A 17,948-nucleotide genomic window follows, 5' to 3' on the forward strand; every position below is an offset into this window, starting at 1 on the left:
AACTTTTTATATAGATCATGGAAGCCTTCGAAAGCTTTCAAGGGTGTAGACAAAAATGATACAAGAAAAGTTGAAGAAGGTCTCAAAGTCAAATCGAAGGAGGCAGATTCAGCCTCATATCAGCAGGATAGAAAAAAAATGACCATTTTTTGTGGCCTGAAGTTTTTGCAAACTAGAGGCTATAGGTCCATAACTAGTTTACAGAGATGCTTCATATCTTTCACTGCAGAGAACATATAACATTCTTGAATGTGAGTGGAATATTTGATACCTCCTGATTAAAAGGTACCTTGTCTTCCCAGTTCTGCCGGCTGGCCTTCTAATTTGTGTGAGTCTGAAAACTCACTGATCTCCCCTTTTCTTAACAGACATCTGGGGAGCTGTGAGCAAAAGGCCTAAAAGTCAGGCCTTTAAAAAAATTCTTTTAAGAGCTTTATTTAAGGCATAATTTGGAAAGAGATTTTTCTGCTGCTCTGTGATAAAGTTCAGTCAAGAGTTGGTGTTAATAAACCTTCCTTGGAACCAAGGTGACTTGGAAAGTTTTCTTTAAGTCTGTTGTCAAATTAACAAAATTATATCAATGAGCCCCAAGTGAGTAGGGTCAATTTACATATGACACATAGAAATATTTGATTATACCTCAATGAATGAATAAACCTTCAGAATCTTAGCCACCATTTTCATTCTTCCATCTTGACACAAAAGGTGGGAGTTCCATTATTAGACACTTGTAGTTCAACATAGTATTTAAATTTAAGTACAGTTTGTTATTAAATGAGAAGTGTTGCTAACTTAGTTGCAATTTTGTATCAGGCAGGCGGTAATAGATTGTTGGTATGACTTCCACACATGTTGCCATGTGAAGGATGTTGGGGTGTTTCTTAAACATACAAGAATCAACAAGTCCCACCTACAGGAGATAACAAATCATTATGAGGTACTGGACCATTATTCACTGGGGCTAAGAAGTAAATTATCCCCTTTTGAATACAAGCACAACAAAATCAAGATGACCTAGTATATATGCGAGAGCAGCAGAAGGCCAAGGGGAGCCCTAGAGAATCAGCTGCCCTTTGTCACCATGTTGAAGGGTAGGGGTATGGGGCAATGTAGTTTGCCCAGAGCAGATGGCTTTGAGGTTATATGGGAGACTGAGGAATGTCCTTACTGACATAAAGCCTTTTAAAATAAGCTGAGCATTCATTGCTCTTGAGCTAAAACAGAACATTCTTCCCCAAGGTGACTGCTTGCTTGCATTTAAATACAAAAGAAGTTTCTGTCCAGGCTTCCTGAGGCTGATGGTGAATGTTCAAAGATCAATGAAGCTGCTAACATGAATCTAAAATGAATTATAAGGCTGACGTGGGAGTGCTTGAACTATTCATTCAGCAGTTGTAAAACAAGTAGCACATTAAAGGACATGTATTTTAACATATCTTAAGTGGTTTGTCCCCAGTTGGACTTGCAAAATGACATTTAATAAATATTTCTTATGAGGGTACTTTCTAAAAGGAGAGAGTGAAAGTAATTCTGCTGTAGGCAGATTGGGCCTGAAATTTGGGTTGTCTGGATTTGCATAATCATCACCTTGAAAAGGTGTTGCTTTACCCCAATTATAGATCAGTGGAAGCTCTCTTGTGTAGCAACCAGCCCTGGTGAGATCCCTTAAGATCCCTTGTGGACTATCTGTGGTCATCTGGGTTGCAGTGAGGAAGGGCAAGGATAGATGGTATAGGGAGAGAGGGACAGAATGTTGACTTGGGCAGGACAGGAAAAGCCACTTGTGACTGGCGAGGGAGCATTTATTTGGGTTCAGAATCATCCTCATCTCAGGCTATCTCTCCATAAGTCTGAGATTACTGAGTGCAAGGTATACATATCAGCAGCTCCTGACTCAGGATGTGTGGCAGAGGGGACCATGAAGTTAACTGTGACTTTCGGAAGGGTGCAGTCTGTTACCCTTTCGGTGGCGAGGTCAGTTTCCGGGAGGCTCTGCAACACTGATATTTTCCAGATGTTTCTCCTCTTCTCCGTTCTCTGGCTGGCTATGTCTTCCTCCCTTCATCCTGCCCTTTCAGTGAAATTGAGATAACTTGTTAGAATCTTAGGCATGTTAGAATCTCTCAGCAGTAGGATGTGATTTAATATCTAGACCTCATATTAATATTTATAATAGCCTTCACTGCTTGTGAATAGCATAAGCACTCTTCTGTTTGAACTCAATACTGAAATAAAACCCGAGTATCTTTTATAAAAATTTAATGGTGCAATAGTAATAATCTATGTAGTCCTTATGGTTTTCAAATCCCTTTCTGCTTATATTACCTTATTTAATACAGACATAAATCTGTGAAGTAAATAATACTATTTTTATCTTCATTTTACAAATGAGGAACTGGAGGCTCAGGGAGGTTAATTTGCATAAGGTCGTACAAATAATGAATGGCAGAACTGGATTTAAGTTCAGACTCCTTAAATCCATGACTTTTGTTATGTTCTTTTCACTAAATTTGCCATAGTGTTTCTATTGGGTTTTGCCTATATAAAATGGGAAATGAAAAAGAAACGAGCTGGGAAATAAATTTGTCAAAAGAGTATATTTTTTTCTCATAATTTCCAAGCGGATCTTTCAGATATGTTATCTGAGGACTTTATGCCTCAGACTGGCGATACAAACAAGTGTTCTAAAAAATACCTCCATAAGACAGGCTTATCAGTGGCAGCTCTTGTCCCCGCTTTGCAGAAGGGAAAACCAAGGTTCCACAGAGCTAAGGGGACTTCCTCTCAGCAATTTGTAGGGGCCTGTGGGCCAGACCCGGGGGCGGAATTGAAATCTGTTGTGAAGGCTCTCTGGCTTCTTTATTCTATCAGCATTTCAAATCCTGAAAACCTCCCCTTTGGCATTTTGAAGGAATTCATCCCCAGTTGTTGCTGGTAGCCGGGAGGGTAAAGGCCCTTTGGAGTGACTGCAGCAGTGAGCGCCCGGGCTGTGCTTGGAATAACAGTGCTCGCCCGGGGCTATACTGAATGAGTAAGCAGCCTCGTCTACTTTTGCTGTGCAAAGGTAAGGGTGGAGGAGGCCGCTCCACTTTCTTCAAAAGGCCCCGCTCTGGGACGTGTGAAATTGTGCTCTCTTAAGCTGGTCCTTCCAACCCCATGGGCGATATCCACGCGACTTTCCTACAAAAATAACATACCCAAGCCGCTTTAAAATCCGTAATTTTTGGCGTGCAAGACTCCAAGACAAAGTCAAATGGGCATCAAAAAATGTAATCCAAAAATACAGAAGCATTGCTTCTACCCTATATGCATTTACTATTTATGTAAAACTACAGTGTGCTCTCAGATGAGACATTTTTTCTTTGTTATACCTTTTTTTCCGCCCGTCTGGTGCGTTTGCCGACGGCTCCTCTCGGCCCAGTGTCTCGGGAGAGTCCGCTGCCGTCTGGGCCTGCGCCTCACCTGCGTGCACTCGGGCCGAGCCAGCCCCACCAGGTCGCCTCCGCCCCGCTGCCGGCCCGAGCGCGCGGCTCCGGGGGCGGACTCCCGCCGCCCAGCTGAGACGCGATTCGTCACTCTTGCAGAACTTTCCCCCTGAAAATCCCTGCACCAGAACCCGCTCTCCCGCCCCGGGGAGGTTTTGATTTTAGTGGCTTTCTTCCTTTTATTTTCCGTCGTGTGCGGATTTCGCTGCAGAGCGAACTTGCGGCTCGTCCAAGTACATGTGAGTGGTAATCGCCCCTGCAGCTGGTTATCCTGACACTATGCACTCCGAAGCAGAAGAATCCAAGGAAGGTAGGATTCTGGTTTCTCCTGGGGGCCGGCCAAGTTCTGCGGAGGAATTTGGAGGAAGGCAGTGGTAGAAGCAGATGGGGAGTTTTAAAGTGAGCGGTGGGCACTTTGTCCGCTTCTCCTGCGCCTTCGAAGCCAAGTCGGAGCTGGATAAGCGGAGCCCGGGTCTCATCTTGGGCTCCCTTCTCCCCTCGCAGCCGTTCAGAGGGGAGGGGAGGAAAAGTCGGACCTAGTTCAGCCAGCCCACTAAAGTCTGCTTTTTAGCTTTCTCTGGAAACGAAAGAGCCCCACTTGGACTCCAAGAATGCAAAATGTGCTTGGTAAAGGGCTGCCTGCCTGCATCAGAAAGACTGAAAGCGGGATCCCCTGGAAGAGCCCTGAGTGGAGGGTCCCTCGAAAAGGGGTTTCAGAAATTAGAAACGCTATATGTTTCCGGCTAAAAGGGGAAGCTGAGTGAGGGGAAGCGAAAATCTGTATTTGAGAAATAGATTAATTTTTTTTCATTGCTGGCTTTTCAGCAGGGAGTTCATTTCGTTGGGGGCTTAAGGGGGCTGAAAGATATGAGGGGGTCCTTGTGCGGCTTGAAACTGAGGAGAGTTTGTCTGTTTCTAACTTCGCAAAAGCAAAGGGTTTCATTTACTCCTAACAGAGAACGGGTGACAGGGCTGGAAAAGCTCCAACCAAAACACAATTATACGCTGGTGTTAGTTTGGGGAGTTTATTTGTGTGTGAGTGTTTGTATGCTTTGTTCCTTGAAACTTTATGTATACAAAAGTCCTCTTGTAAGTGGGGGGTGGGAGTGAGGGTGGTTGGGGAAAATTAGAGAGTAAGAGTGGAGAGTATTCAAGATTGTGAAATCCTCTTTCTTTTCATGTAGTCTCTTGGAAAGCTGGTTAATTTCAAGTCAATCACAGCAGCTCTGGCAGACAGAGGAGCAGCCTCATCATTTCTCCATTTGGTAGACACCAGTTAGGAAGAGCCCTTGAAACTTGTCCTCTTCTGCCGTTTATTGATTCCCCTCCCAGAGGAAAGCTTTGTGTTTCACCATGTAGTCTTTGTGGGCTCGCGTTTACCTTATTATGCTGTGTGAGGGAAATAGTCAATAAAAAGGAGGTTTGTTTAATAGAAATATGGGGCTAGCATGAATGAAAAATGACAGCCAGGAGCGTTGTTTTTGAGCTTGATGTGGAGTATGGGGGGAGTAATGCTTTCTTGCCGTGGCCTGTGTTCTGATGGAGCTGTGTGCTGATAGATGCTTTTCTTTTCTATGTGTTTATAACAGCAGTTTATTCAAAGTCAAAGGTAGTTGAAGGCAAATAGGAACCAGGCTGAGAGAACTCAAGGGTGAACTTCTGTGTGAATTACAAGTAGCACTTAAGCTGGCGTTTTCTCCCAGGTGTGTTTTCCCTGTCTTTTTGGAAAGAGGGAGTGGGAGAGAAAGTGGAAAAACAGTATCCCGAAGTGTGTATTATACATTCCCCTAACAACATCGACAGTCTTCCCTCCTCGAGGGCCCAGCTCTCTGGTTTTGAGTTTGGAAGCAGCCTGCAAACTGGCCTGTGAAGAGGTTAATGGGGCCCCTTCTGCTTGTTCCTCACCTTCCCTCCACTTGTCATCATTTACATTCTGCAGATTGGCCACAAATGATCTGGCTCTCTGCTTTGCAAAGAAAGCCCAGAATGTTTCTTTTAAAATAATCTGAGGTAGTAGAATTTTAAATTGATAGCAATTAGGGTGGGATATTGAATAACTCTTGAGGGAGATGGAACACTTTATTAATCAGATAGAATCGTCATAGCTTCTGCCAGGAAATAAAGGATAGGTGTCTTGTGTGTTTTGTGTGTGTTTTCTCCAAGGCCGGTTTATTGGCTGTAATCTAGAACCTTCTGGTTAGCTACCACCACTCAGATGTCTACGAAGCGAACTGTGTTGTGTAAATAACTTAGTTATCTTCTCTATCATTACTGATCCTTTTCCTTTTATACGTAGCTTTTTTTTTTTCATCCTGGTGAACTTATGTATCCCATTTAGTGTGAGATCACCATGAGTTCTTAAGAATGTCTGTGTTACAAGAAAACTGCCTTTGGATGCTTCATGCCTGATACGCTGTAAGAGGAGATACTTTTAAGTCATTTTTCTGAACTGCAATGAGAGACTAGTATACTTTGGGGTTGAATCTAAGTCCTTGGAGGCCAGCATATTTTTGCATATGCGTGAATGTAGAAGCAAATGACTGGGGATATTGTTAAGCCATCAGAGCTTAAAACATACTTGACTCTGTGCCAGGGGTGCTGGATCTTTGTCCCCAGCCTATAGCCACCTCCTAAATAATTGATTTGATTTTTCCTGTTTACCAATGAATAAGTGATTGTGCTTGGGTATTAAACAGAGAAAAATAATCCAGGCCTTGCTTTATTAAAAACTGAATGAGTTTAAATTATTTAGACATAGAATGAATAGGAAAGAAGGGGAAATGAAGGAAGAAACTCACTTTATTAAAAAGGTGACTACCATTAAAAAGAGGATATCAACAGTTTCCAGTGGATGGGGCTTCCTGAGGAGATAGGCTGATAGCCATGTATTTGGCATTTAGTTGCTTCCTGAGTAAATTGCTTAATTATGGAGTAGTTAAAGTGAGTGGCAGTTGAGATCTCTGAGAATCTTTCTAGTGCTAAGCATCAAGTTATCCAGGGCTCCTTTGCTCTGGATGTCGAAGCTTTGGTACCAGAAATTGAGAAAGCCGTTGTTAAGGGGTGGGCGAGGTGTCACTTTGTGGGGACTTGGAAAAGAGTGAGGGTTGAGTGGTGAGTGAGTTTGGCTCGCTCCTCCATTGCCCATAATAGCCATTTCCCACCACCACCTCACCCAGTTCTTACTCTCATGCCTCACCAGGCCTGCTATTTCACAAAGAAAACAGTAGCCATTAGATAACTCCCTCAACTTCCTGTTCCCAGACTGACAGACTCATCTCCGTCCACACCTGTCCTCCCTGTGTCTGTGGAACAGGTGTCATTCCTACTGCAGAATGCCCCACCTTCCACCTTGGGCTCCTCCTACACCAGTCATTTCTGGCTCCTTCTTTTCTGCATATAGAAGAACTCAAGCTCCCCATTCTAGGACGATGGCACTTGCTGGTCTTCCTGCCCAAAATATCCTTCTCTCCACCTGACCTCCTTTTCTTGGTCAGCTCTTTAGAGAGGCTTTTTCTGAACCTAAACTCAGATCCCCTGTCGCCCTCTCTCAGAGCACCTGTTCCTTTCCTTGCTGGCTCTCCCCACACTGCTTAACATCTCTTCTAGACCACAAGCTCTCCAGGGAAAAACAATGTCTGTTTTATTCCCTGCTGTATGTCTAGGACCTACAGAGTAAAACATGCTCATTAAATGTTGTAGATTGAGTGAATGGTCTCCATTCTTTAAAGTTAATCCTTGGCCAAAAAAAGTTTAGTTGTTCCATAGTGGTGATTAATATCCTCTTCTGTAATAAAGAATCCCAATGATATTGTATAAGCTACCACACTGTGTAGTATTCTGTTTTAACCTCACATGGTGTGGCAGCTTATATAATATCATTCATCACTAAGGACTATTTTGTAAGTTTTCTCCCCTATTCCTGCCCTTCCCCAGCCTTTGCTTTGCAGAGGGAATGAAGAGAAAAGGAGGTTAAAGCAGTGGTTCAGCTCTGATGAAACCAAGGGGTGTAGCTGACCTTGATGTCATACATAATGTAAAAGGTACAGCATATGCTCTTAAACACCGGACTTTGACGTGCTTATCTGTTTCCTTTTATGTAGTCATTAGGCTTGGAGTGTTGTGTGCTGACAAGGACTAAAAGTGGAAAATCCATTTAGAGATCTGTCATACTCTCTCCTCTACAGTGGACATCACTTGATAACTTGGCATTGCCAGACACCTCCAGCTCTGTAAACTTAAATGCATTTGGAGCTTTTTTCCCCACACTTCTGAAATTTTTATCGTATTGAATATGCATCCTACCTTTCTTGCCCCCAGGTTATGCCATTGAACAGTCAGGATTATATGGATGATTAAATTTCTTGCTCCTGACTGGTGGTGATCCAGGAAGTAGCCAAAAAGTGGGTGGGTGAAAGAGAATGCAGTAGAGCCAGAAAGACTCAGGACCCAGTGATTGCATTTCAGAATACTGCAGAATTGCTGGATTTACCTATAAATCATTCATTTGTCAGCATTTCTGTGTTTATGCTAGCAACTTGTAAGTCAGTGAGATTAATGTGGCTATAGACCTGTCTTCATTTAGAGAAGATTGTTCTTTAAAACATAGTGTAAGCTGAATTAAAACAAAACCAAATGATATGTATATCTTTAATATTTAAGGAAGGTCTCTAGTAAGAAGTCTTTTGTAATTTAAAGTGTCCTCCCCGCCCCCCGCCCCAAATACACATAGAATCACCATAATTTAAAGCTAAAAGCGACTTTGTCGATCCTTCTTTCTGACCTCTTCATTTTAGAGGTGAGGCACTGAGGCCCAGCAAGGTGATTGCCAAGCCCTTTCTACCCTCTCCAATACATGTTCTGCAAGCAAGGATTTTTGCAAACACAGGTTTTAGCATCGTGAGTATTTGTATGCACTCTCCTTGAAGTAGGACAGACCTAGTCTGTTTGTATAGTTGTCATTCACTACCTTTTGGGGGAATTTATAAAACCCAGATGAATGTTTGAACAAGTGGAGATTTCCTGTTTCACCTTCTCCTACGTCTAACTCAAGAGAATAAAACGAGAGACATTGTGAAATAAAATTTAGCTCTGCAAGTAGATCCTATTAGATCCCGGGTTTTGAAAGTTGTAGACCAAGTGAGAGGCAGGTAAACAGTGAGCTCACTTGTTTTCATTCCTTTGAGAATATCGTTCACGAAAAATTAGCTATTGAGGGTGCTGGTTGGGTAGAAACACTCTTCCTTGGGGAGAAGGTATGTATGTGTGTGGATGGGAAGGGAGTCATCATTCTGACACAGAATGTGCTATTGCAAAAGCAGACATCCCACAGCCTCTCCTTCTCTGGAGCACATTGCAGCAGGCCTGCTGCGTTCTGGGACTCAGGACATCTTTCTCAGGAAGCATTTGTGGGGCTGCAGCCCACTGCTCCCCCAGCCGCTGACCAAGATATCTGAAAGAGCAATTGCTTAAATTTTATTCTGAAAGTTTATAAACCTTGAAGAAGAGGTACAGGGATGTAGTATGTCCTGAGTGACTAACTGCTGAGTTGGGAGTAGATTGCCTAAGGGAGTGCTGCCCTGGGAATCTGTAAGACTGAGTAAAGCCTGTTAGTTAGGCTGGTATTTATATGGTTTTGAAGATGGGGTAGGGGAGGAGTTGTGTTTATGTGTACTTAATGATAATACATTCTCCAGCTTTGTAGTGAATAATAGTTAATTTTATAAGTAACTAGGAACAGAGTTTCTTCTAAGAAGGTGATGAAGCAAAGAAACTATCAGCAGAATTCCCTGTGTGACTCTGATAGCTTTAGGTGTCTGAAGCCTCCAGACCACATTTGTTGAAGTCAGGGTTGACTGTCAAGAAGTGAATAAGCAGCTCATGAATTTTCGTTCCAGTTTGACCTGGCATTTATGCTTGGTGCCACCTCACCTTGCTCCAATATGTGTTTTCATGTGGCCTACTCAGCAAGGCTGAGAAGCTGGGGACCAGGGGTGTCCCCAGAGGCACAGGCTGTTCTGCCTGTCATGGACTGGCCAGTAGACTCCTGCTTCCAGGGTGCAGCCCCTCTCCCTTGCCAGCTGCTGCCTTCTTTGAGCCTCAGATACTCCTAACAACAAATGTTAACTGAGCTAGCACGTCTGCAGGGCCTGGAGAAGCAAAAATGTGTGTGTAGATAACCCCATCTTCAGAGAATTTTTGGTTCAGGGCATCACACACAGCACATGTGCATCCATAGGATGAAAATACATGATGGAGAGGGATGAGTACAGCTCAGAGGATCAGACAGTGGACCCTATGAAAATCTAGAAGAGGTGGTATTCACCAAAAGTCATGATGGACAGGAGTGACTTCAAAGAGGGATAACTTGTATTCCAGCTAGATCCTTTAAGCAAGTGGAGAAGAGAAAACAAAGTGTGATTGACAGGGAACCTACTTATGCTGTGTGCTGGGATCAGGAAGAAAGTCTACAGAAGTGTGGAGAGCAGTGTTCATGGAAGGGCATTCGTGGTGATGTTGTAGTGGTACATGGGGCCAGTCTAGAAGCTGGGCTTTCCCAGGGGGACATTGTATGTAGGTAACAAAGATAAGACCCTGTGAGGCAGGAGACTGATCCTACTCATGACTTTGTTCCTGGTTGTCTGTGCAACCTTCAATAGCTACTTAATCTTTCTGAAGTTGAGTTTCCCCTTGGAAAAATTAAGGCTAGGCATAATGGCTCGCACCTGTAATTACAGCACTTTGAGAGGTTGAAGGAGGTGGGTCACTTGACCCCAGGAGTTCAAGACCAGCCTGGGCAACAAAGTGAGACCCCCATCTCAAAAAAAAAAAATTTAAAAATTAGGCACAGTGGAATGCACCTGTAGTCCCAGCTACTTGGGAAAATCAGGAAGATCACTCGAGCCCAGGAGTTCAAGGCTACAGTGAGCTATGGTCGTGCCTTGTATTCCAGCCTGGGTGTCAGAGCAAGACTCTGTCTCAAAAAAAAAAAAAAAAAAAAAAAAAGAAAAGAAAAAGAAAAAAGAAATTGGATGGTTTTCAGCTGAATGGAGGAGGGCAGATGCAAAGTAGTGTTTTAGTAATGCCAAGCTGGCAAGAACCATGAGTTGGTCTGGAGGGCAAGATCGAACCTGGGTATAAGGAGCGTTGCTAAGAAAGTGTGAGAGTAGCCAGTCACAAGGGGAGAGTTGATTTCCCTATATGTAGTCTCTGAGGGCAAGACTGTAGAGAAAGGAGGGGGCTGGGCCTTGGATTTAGCTTCTGAGAACATCCACTTTTACAAAGGAGAGAGGTAGATGGAACCAATAAAGGAAATAGAAATGGAGTAGCTCAAGAGGTAGGAATAAACAAGGAGAGCATGGGGCCTTGGAAGCCAGAAAGACGAGAGTCCCGTGGAGACAGTGGTCAGCCTGTCTGTAGAGAAGAGCTGCTGAAGACTGCTTCGTCTTCCTTTTGGGCCTCAGCTAAAACCAGGAGCCTGGGTTTGAGGAGCGCATCTTCTAAGGGATGGGAATACATCATCGGTATTCAGTCAGTATTTAGAAGGTGACCAAGGGCATGAAAGAAGGCATGTGGGGCCCAGGAGGTGACTGCGCTGCTGAGAGCAAGTGCCCCAGCCTCCTGAGAAGCTGGCCATCTCCATTTCTGCATGCTTTCCAAGTCCTAGTTGCCAGTAGATTCCTTTCCAGATTGTCACACCATCACCTCCGATCAGCATTTGGAAGAGCATGTGCCTACAGTCCTCTTCCTGTGGCGTCACACAAAATATGCAGTGGTACATGAGGGTCACAAGTGAATATGGGCAGGAAATTTAATTAACCTTAAAAAGAAAAGTAACTGGTTTCCTATACATTCACAACATTGCTGACACTGAATGTGGGAGGGTCTTTCCTACACCAACCAATTTTCCAAATCTCAGCAGACATTGACTAGACGTCCTATAATTTAACTGATTTCTGACGCTAATTGTCCAGAGTTAGGGCAGACCCCACAGGTTAAGGGCTCAGTCCCACAAGAGTGTCCTCCAACTTGAGACAGCAATTACAAGGCCAGGCATCCCATACTTTTGACCAACTGGCTATAAATTGGGGGTTTGTATGACAGCCCCTCAGGGTCAATAATTTCCTAGAACAGCTCATGAAACTCAGGGAAACATTTACTGATTTATTCTAAAGGATGCAACTCAGGAAGAGCCAACTGGAAGAGATGTGTAGGACAAAATACAGTGGAGGGATGCAAGCTTCCATGCCCTGTCCAGGCAGGCCACCCTCCTGGCACCTCCAGGTGGGATGAAATCATTGGCCATTGGTGATTAAACTCAGTCTCCAGCCCCTCTCCCCTGCCCAGAGTGGGGGAACTGAAAGTTTTAAACCTCTAATCACCTGATTGATTCCTCTGCTAACCATTCCCCATTCCGGTTTATGAGTCACCTCATTAACATAAACTCAGGTAAGTTTGAAAGGGGCTTATTATGAGTAACAAAAGGCACCCCTCTCACAACTATCACTCAGGAAATTCCAAAATTTTAGAAACGCTGTGCCAGGAACTAGGGACCAAGACCAAATATTACAACAAAAGCTGCACCTATCACTCTTGTTTTAGAGATAGTCTCACTCTATCACCCAGGCTGGAGTGCAGTGGCAGGGTCATAGCTGGGCTGAAGCAATCTTCCTACCTTACCCTGCCAAGTAACTGGGACTACAGGTGCATACCACCTGCCCAGCTAATTTTTAAATTGTTTTCTAGAGACAGGGTCTCACTTCATTGCCTAGGCTAGTCATGAACTCCTGAGCTCAAGCAGTCCTCCCACCTTGGTCTACCAAAGTGCTGGAATCACAGGGATGAGCCACCGCACCCAGTTATCATTTAGGAAATTCCAAGAGTTTTCAGAGCTCTAGCCAGGAGCTAGGGATGAATACGAAATGTGTATTTCTTATTATATAACAGTATCACACAGCTCTTCATACTGGGGGAAAGCTTTGGCCACTCAAAATTAGATAATTTTGTTAAGGTAATGAAGGGCTTTTTCCCCTTTTCCTTTTTTTTTTTTTTTTTTGAGATGGAGTCTTGCTCTGTCGCCCATGCTGGAGTGCAGTGGCACCATCTTGGCCCACTGCAACTTCCACCTCCTGGGTTCAACCGATTCCCCTGCCTCAGCCTCCCAAGTAGCTGGGATTACAGGCGCTCACCACCACGCCCAGCTAATTTTTGTATTTTTAGTAAAGATAAAGTTTCATCATGTTGGCTAGGCTGGTCTCAAACTCCTGACCTCAGGTGATCCTCCTGCCTTGGCCTCCCAAAGTGCTGGGATTACAGGTGTGAGCCACCACACCCAGCCAAAATTAGAGAATTTTTATCTTCTCCCTTTGGCCTTCACTTCCTCTCTCCTCATGTTTTTTTCTTCCTGTGATAGGAGTGCATGTCTTAGAAAACCACTGATGTTTCTGCCAGGGGTACCCTAGATTTGGCATATAATTTGGAATTCTTAGGAGTTTAGTCTTAAACATATTAACTGGGATTTGGGCCACACTGGTAAGCTGAGCCATTTTGAGAAATTTTAGATTTCCTCTGAAATGGTAAGCAGTTGTTACACCAGTGGAAATATGCTAGATGGCTTATTCCTTGTGAGAACCAATGAGATAATGTTAGTGTAAAGCTCAGTGCTCAGACAGCTTCACTCAGGAGGTACTGTATAAATAAGGAGGCTTATAATCACACCCAAAGACAGAACCCTGCACAGGCCTGCCTATTCATTCAGTTAAGAAGTCCTCATTTCCTGTTCTCTAAAAGGCAGGGAAGAGTTGGCTTGCTCCAACAAACTTTTTCCTCCATTAAAGTTGTTTGATAGCAAAATATTAGTGCACTGAGTGTTCTTATTGTTAAGCACTTACAAAATCATTTTCACCTTTCAAGGATTAATATGAGAATTATGTCAGTTATGAAATATCTAGAATGAAAATGCATGCCTCCTCATTATCACAAGTCTAAACATTCGACTCAACATCTTCAGAAGAAAAGAGAATTAAAGAGGAAATCTCTCAGGAGAGTTTTCCAGGAGGTAGACAGAATTCAGGGGCGAGTAGCACCCACTGAAAGGGAAAGGAAATAATTATTGGGAAATCAAAATAGCAAAGAAAGTAAGGGAGTGGCAGTTTGGCAGATTTCACAGTTCTGCAGGAACAATGAGGGAGACAGCAGTTGGGAGTGATGGGGAGTAGGAGGGTGTGTGAGCCACGGAATGGGTGGGATCCAGGCCTGATGAGAGCCTCTGAGGGAAGAAGTATGAGTGGAGAGAGAGAGGAAGGGAGGAGTAAGGAAATAACTCTAAAACGGAAAAAAAAGTAATATATGCAAAACTTGAGAGGTGACCAGTAGTATAATTGGCAAGAGACCATTGTAACTGTGTTAAGAAGTTTTGGCAGCTTGCTTATTTTGTTTGATTTTGCAGTTAACAGGAGAGAAAGTGGGGTGCTGGTCTCCAAAGCACTATGCAGACTTGGAGCCAATGAAGTGTGGCATTTGGAGGCCACGGAAGCTCTCCAGTGCTTCTCAGGCAGGATTAATGCAGAGGCCCATAAACAAGGATGTGACATTGAGGAATGCTGCCCCACTTCCAGTTGCTAAATTGGGGCCAGTCGGAAGCCAGGGATGTGTTATGTTGGCTTGGATTTCTAGCAACTTTCTTAGTGGGCTATAAAAATGATTTCCTCAAAAAAGCTTGAAAATGGCAGATGATGAAGTAGAAAAGCAGAGGTGTCCGCCTGCGGGCATCATTTCAAAGCTGCCTGTGACATCATGATGGCCATTTCTGGAGGGCCAGTGGTGAGTGGTTTGTTGGAGGGTTAAAGCCATCACTTCCAACTGGTGAAGCTGTACTTAACTTCGGGGGGTTTCCCTCATTAACAAGTCTGATGGTAAGCAGGCTTCTTGAAGGATTTCAGGCAGAGGATTTTTAGGGGTAGAACTGGTTTAAATTGTTTGGCTTACTTGGCCATAGCTCTGACTTGGTGATCAGGCTGATGACCCTAGAAGTATAGGGGTGATTACTTGACATTCCTGTCCTTGCCACCTACCTATTCTAGCATGCTTTAGGCTTGCCTCTGTGCAAATGGAGAGGGACATGAGGGAGAGGAGATGTTGATTGTAGGTCTCAGCAGTGGAACTTTAGCTGGCTTGTTTCAACATGTATAAGGGTTAATCAGGTAAATTATAATTGCTGCTGGGAGAGGCAGCCTAGCTGAGCCCACCCAGCCCTCAGGGTTGCTGGGGAAAGGGTCATTCTTGCAATCCTTAATTGTTTTCCTCTTTCCCAAAGATGAATTCTTAATGTAGCATTATGGTCCATAGACACGTTAATAAAGTTAACATTCCTGATTTGTTTTAGTCGTCTGCATTTCTGTTTCTTTAAATTCTGAGATAACTCTTCCTTTAAAAACGTAATTCGGCCAAATTAAAAGAAAAAAGGAATAATTTGATTTTTTGTTGTTGTTGTTTAGTTATTTGAGTCATTCTACAGTCTTAGGCAATTTTCTAAATGAAATGTGGAATGTCAACTGGACTATTTAGTTGTAGAGGATGGGCGGAAGAGAACTGTTATATTTGGTAGTGGTGCTAGAATAGTATAGAACCTACCAGCAAAAGTATCTTAGAGTAGTATTGTCTGTTGTTTCCTTTCTGTTTTTTTAAATGGCACCATCTATCCCTATCTTGTGAACTAGTTAAACATGTTTTAACTGTATATCTTTTAAAGCTTCAGTTAGCCAGATTTTAAAAAAAATGTTTCATGTTGTTTTTTATTCCATGAATGACTCAATTGACTACATGTAGGCAGCTACTAAACTTGGCAGTTTGTTGCCATTAGCATGCCCTTGGACAGGAAGTATTCAGTATAGATATGACAAGCCAGTTTCCAGGCTTAAAAATAAAGCGGGGATTTCTGGACAGAATAGGTCTTTGTCACTCATTTCAACATGTCTGATGAGTGTTAAAGTTCAAAGCCAACCACTTTGCTTTCTCATTTTTTTTCAGGCCATCACTTTACCTGACATATTCTATTATATAGATTGAAACTTATTTCATGATGCTGATGTTTTGTTTGGTTTTTAAAAATGAAATAAGAGGATATTTGAATAGTCATGAGAATCAGCTAGAGTCAGTATTCTCTCCTTTTATGTTTAGTTCCTTTTATGTTTATCTCTTTTATGTTTAGTTCTTTTTAAGTCATCTCCCCACTGAGGTAGGTAATGGCAAAATAATGTTTCCCTGCCTATAAAGCAGCTTAAATTAACAGTAGCAAGTATGTGCCAGGTACACTACATGACTTGTCTTCTTGAGTCTGTGGTCCGCTTGAAATAGCATTTTTTTTCCCAAAAGTTACTTCCCATCAGTCTTGTGGTTCTTAATTTCATTTGTCAGGTAGCCCCATAGCAACTCGGGAAGAATCATACTATTTTGACAGATACAGGTTTTTTGGCATCTTGTTGCCTACAGCTATTGCCTTATGACTTTAAAAGTAAGTTCATATTTTTTTTGCTATCTCCCTAAATGATATAATTTTCCCTCCTGTCCGTTAAAAAAACCCACACTTTCCCTTCTTTCTTTCACTTACCTGTTCTAAGCAGAGTGTGTGTGTGTGTGTGTGTGTGTGTGTGTGTGTGTGTCTGTGTGTGTGTTTTGGGGTTTAAGAAGCCTTGACACCACATTTCCTGGAAATACTAAATTAGACACAGCATTTATTAGATGAGAGTGTCTACAACAAAACTTTCTTTTTCTGAAGACTTAATTCCATGCAAATGTCAATCTCTGAGCGTCTATTTGTTTTTCAAATAAGAAACTGTGCCAGGGAAAGGTGATTTGAAATACAAAAGTGCATGCAAGTATTTTTAGTTTGGGGTAAGGTAAAGTCAATAATGATTCTTTGGGACATTTTTAGGGACCCAACTAAGTTTCATTTGCCAAACTTAGCAATAAAGTATGTTTATAAAGAATGAGGTTAAGTTCTTGTTCTGGGGCAGGACATGGCTGTGACCCTGGGGTGCTTGTGTTTTGGAGCTCCTTGACTCTTCTTTCATGATGGGAGCAAGCCTGAGTAGCCCCTGCTATGCTGTAGATTGAGCTTGATAAAACTCTGGCTTTTTGAAAATACTGGAATCTGCTACCCTAAATACCCTATATCTGTTCTAATTGGATGGTTTTAGGGAAAAAAAAGGGAGCTGTTAACATAAGCCAAACTTTCTTTTCTTTTTTTTTTTTTTTTTTTTTTTTTTTTTTTGCTGTGTTACCCAGGCTGGAGTGCAGTGGTGCAGTCTTGGTTCATTGCAATCTCCGCCTACCAGGTTCAAGTGATTCTCCTCCCTCAGCCTCCCATATAGGTGGGATTATGGCACCCATGACCATGCCCAGCTAATTTTTGTATTTTTATTAGAGATGGGATTTCACCATGTTGGCCAGGCTGGTCTTGAACTCATGACCTCAAGTGATCCGCCTGCCTGGGCCTCCGAAAGTGCTGGGATTACAGGCATGAGCCACCGCACCTGGCCCAAACTTTCATTTAGTAAAATGATTCCCCGGTCTGAAACTGTAATTTCCTTTAGCTTCATAGTGCTCAAGACTCTTGGACCTCAGAGTGGCTGGTAAGCATCTTCTAGTTTTTATGATGATGGGCACATTGAAGGCAAACAGAAAATGCCTGATAACCAGTGAGGTGTGAGGACAGGCATATGGTTCCGAGCGTAAAGTATTTTGCAGAAATAAAACTTATGCAGTTTTTCATGAGAGTCATAAATCATCCATACATTGATATTTATTGTGCCTCTGGCCTCATTTTCTGGTTTTTAGGTATAGGAGTGTATTTTACTCAATAGGTGGTTGTATCATCCATGGTACCTGTCAAAACAGGTCTGTCAAAACCACACCGGACATTGATAATGTATTGTGTATTTGGGGTGACCTTTAGGAAGGCTTGGGTAGGGCCTTTTTCTTGCTGGCTCCCTTTGAGCCAGTGTGAGTGATATTCCGTCTCCTAGTCTGTGTTTTGGATCACTGTGCTCAGGCCTAAACTCAGAACAGACAGACCCATGGGAGGGACTTAACGAGGTTTGTCTAGGCTGATGGAGGGCTCTAATGGGGTCACTTTTTACTCTTCTGAAAAGTGGTGGAAACTGAAATGAATTGTCTTTCAAATTTGGTCCAATCACACTTTATTGTCTGAAAACTTCTGGCACATCTTGTAGCAGCAATGGAAAAGGGAAGGTTTAGGTAACCCTCGTGTTTGAAATGGCTGCTTTTCTTTTTTTTATTATTTTTTAAATGGCTTTTTGTTTACTTTGCCACAGAAGCAGCTCTCTGTTTTAATTTGTTGGAATTTAACATCTTTGGAGTTCTTCCTGGGTTCTAGCCACTGGAACACAAATCAGTCCAGAAGCTTATTACTAGTTAACTCTAATTTAAAATAAAAATCAAATTTCA

The 17,948-nt window shown here is 42.8% G+C and overlaps 1 protein-coding gene across 6 annotated transcripts in view; it reads left to right on the plus strand.

Annotated features, from left to right (window-relative positions):
* The window catches only part of TNFAIP8 (TNF alpha induced protein 8), a 124,412-nt gene that overhangs the window by 80,345 nt on the left and 26,119 nt on the right, over positions 1-17,948 (plus strand). Inside the window, exons 1-2 of one of the 6 annotated variants that reach the window (XM_004087431.2) lie at positions 2,466-3,064; positions 3,697-3,795. The exons of 4 other annotated variants lie outside the window; for them this stretch is intronic. In XM_004087431.2, coding sequence (XP_004087479.1) covers positions 3,765-3,795 — 31 coding nt within the window. In that variant the 5' untranslated portion in view covers positions 2,466-3,064; positions 3,697-3,764. Of the gene's footprint in view, positions 1-2,465; positions 3,065-3,528; positions 3,796-17,948 lie in introns of those variants that run through there. One more of the 6 variants, XM_003259871.3, reaches the window with a different exon arrangement.

This window comes from Nomascus leucogenys, chromosome 2 (genome assembly GCF_006542625.1).
Source record: "Nomascus leucogenys isolate Asia chromosome 2, Asia_NLE_v1, whole genome shotgun sequence".
Lineage (NCBI taxonomy): Eukaryota > Metazoa > Chordata > Mammalia > Primates > Hylobatidae > Nomascus > Nomascus leucogenys.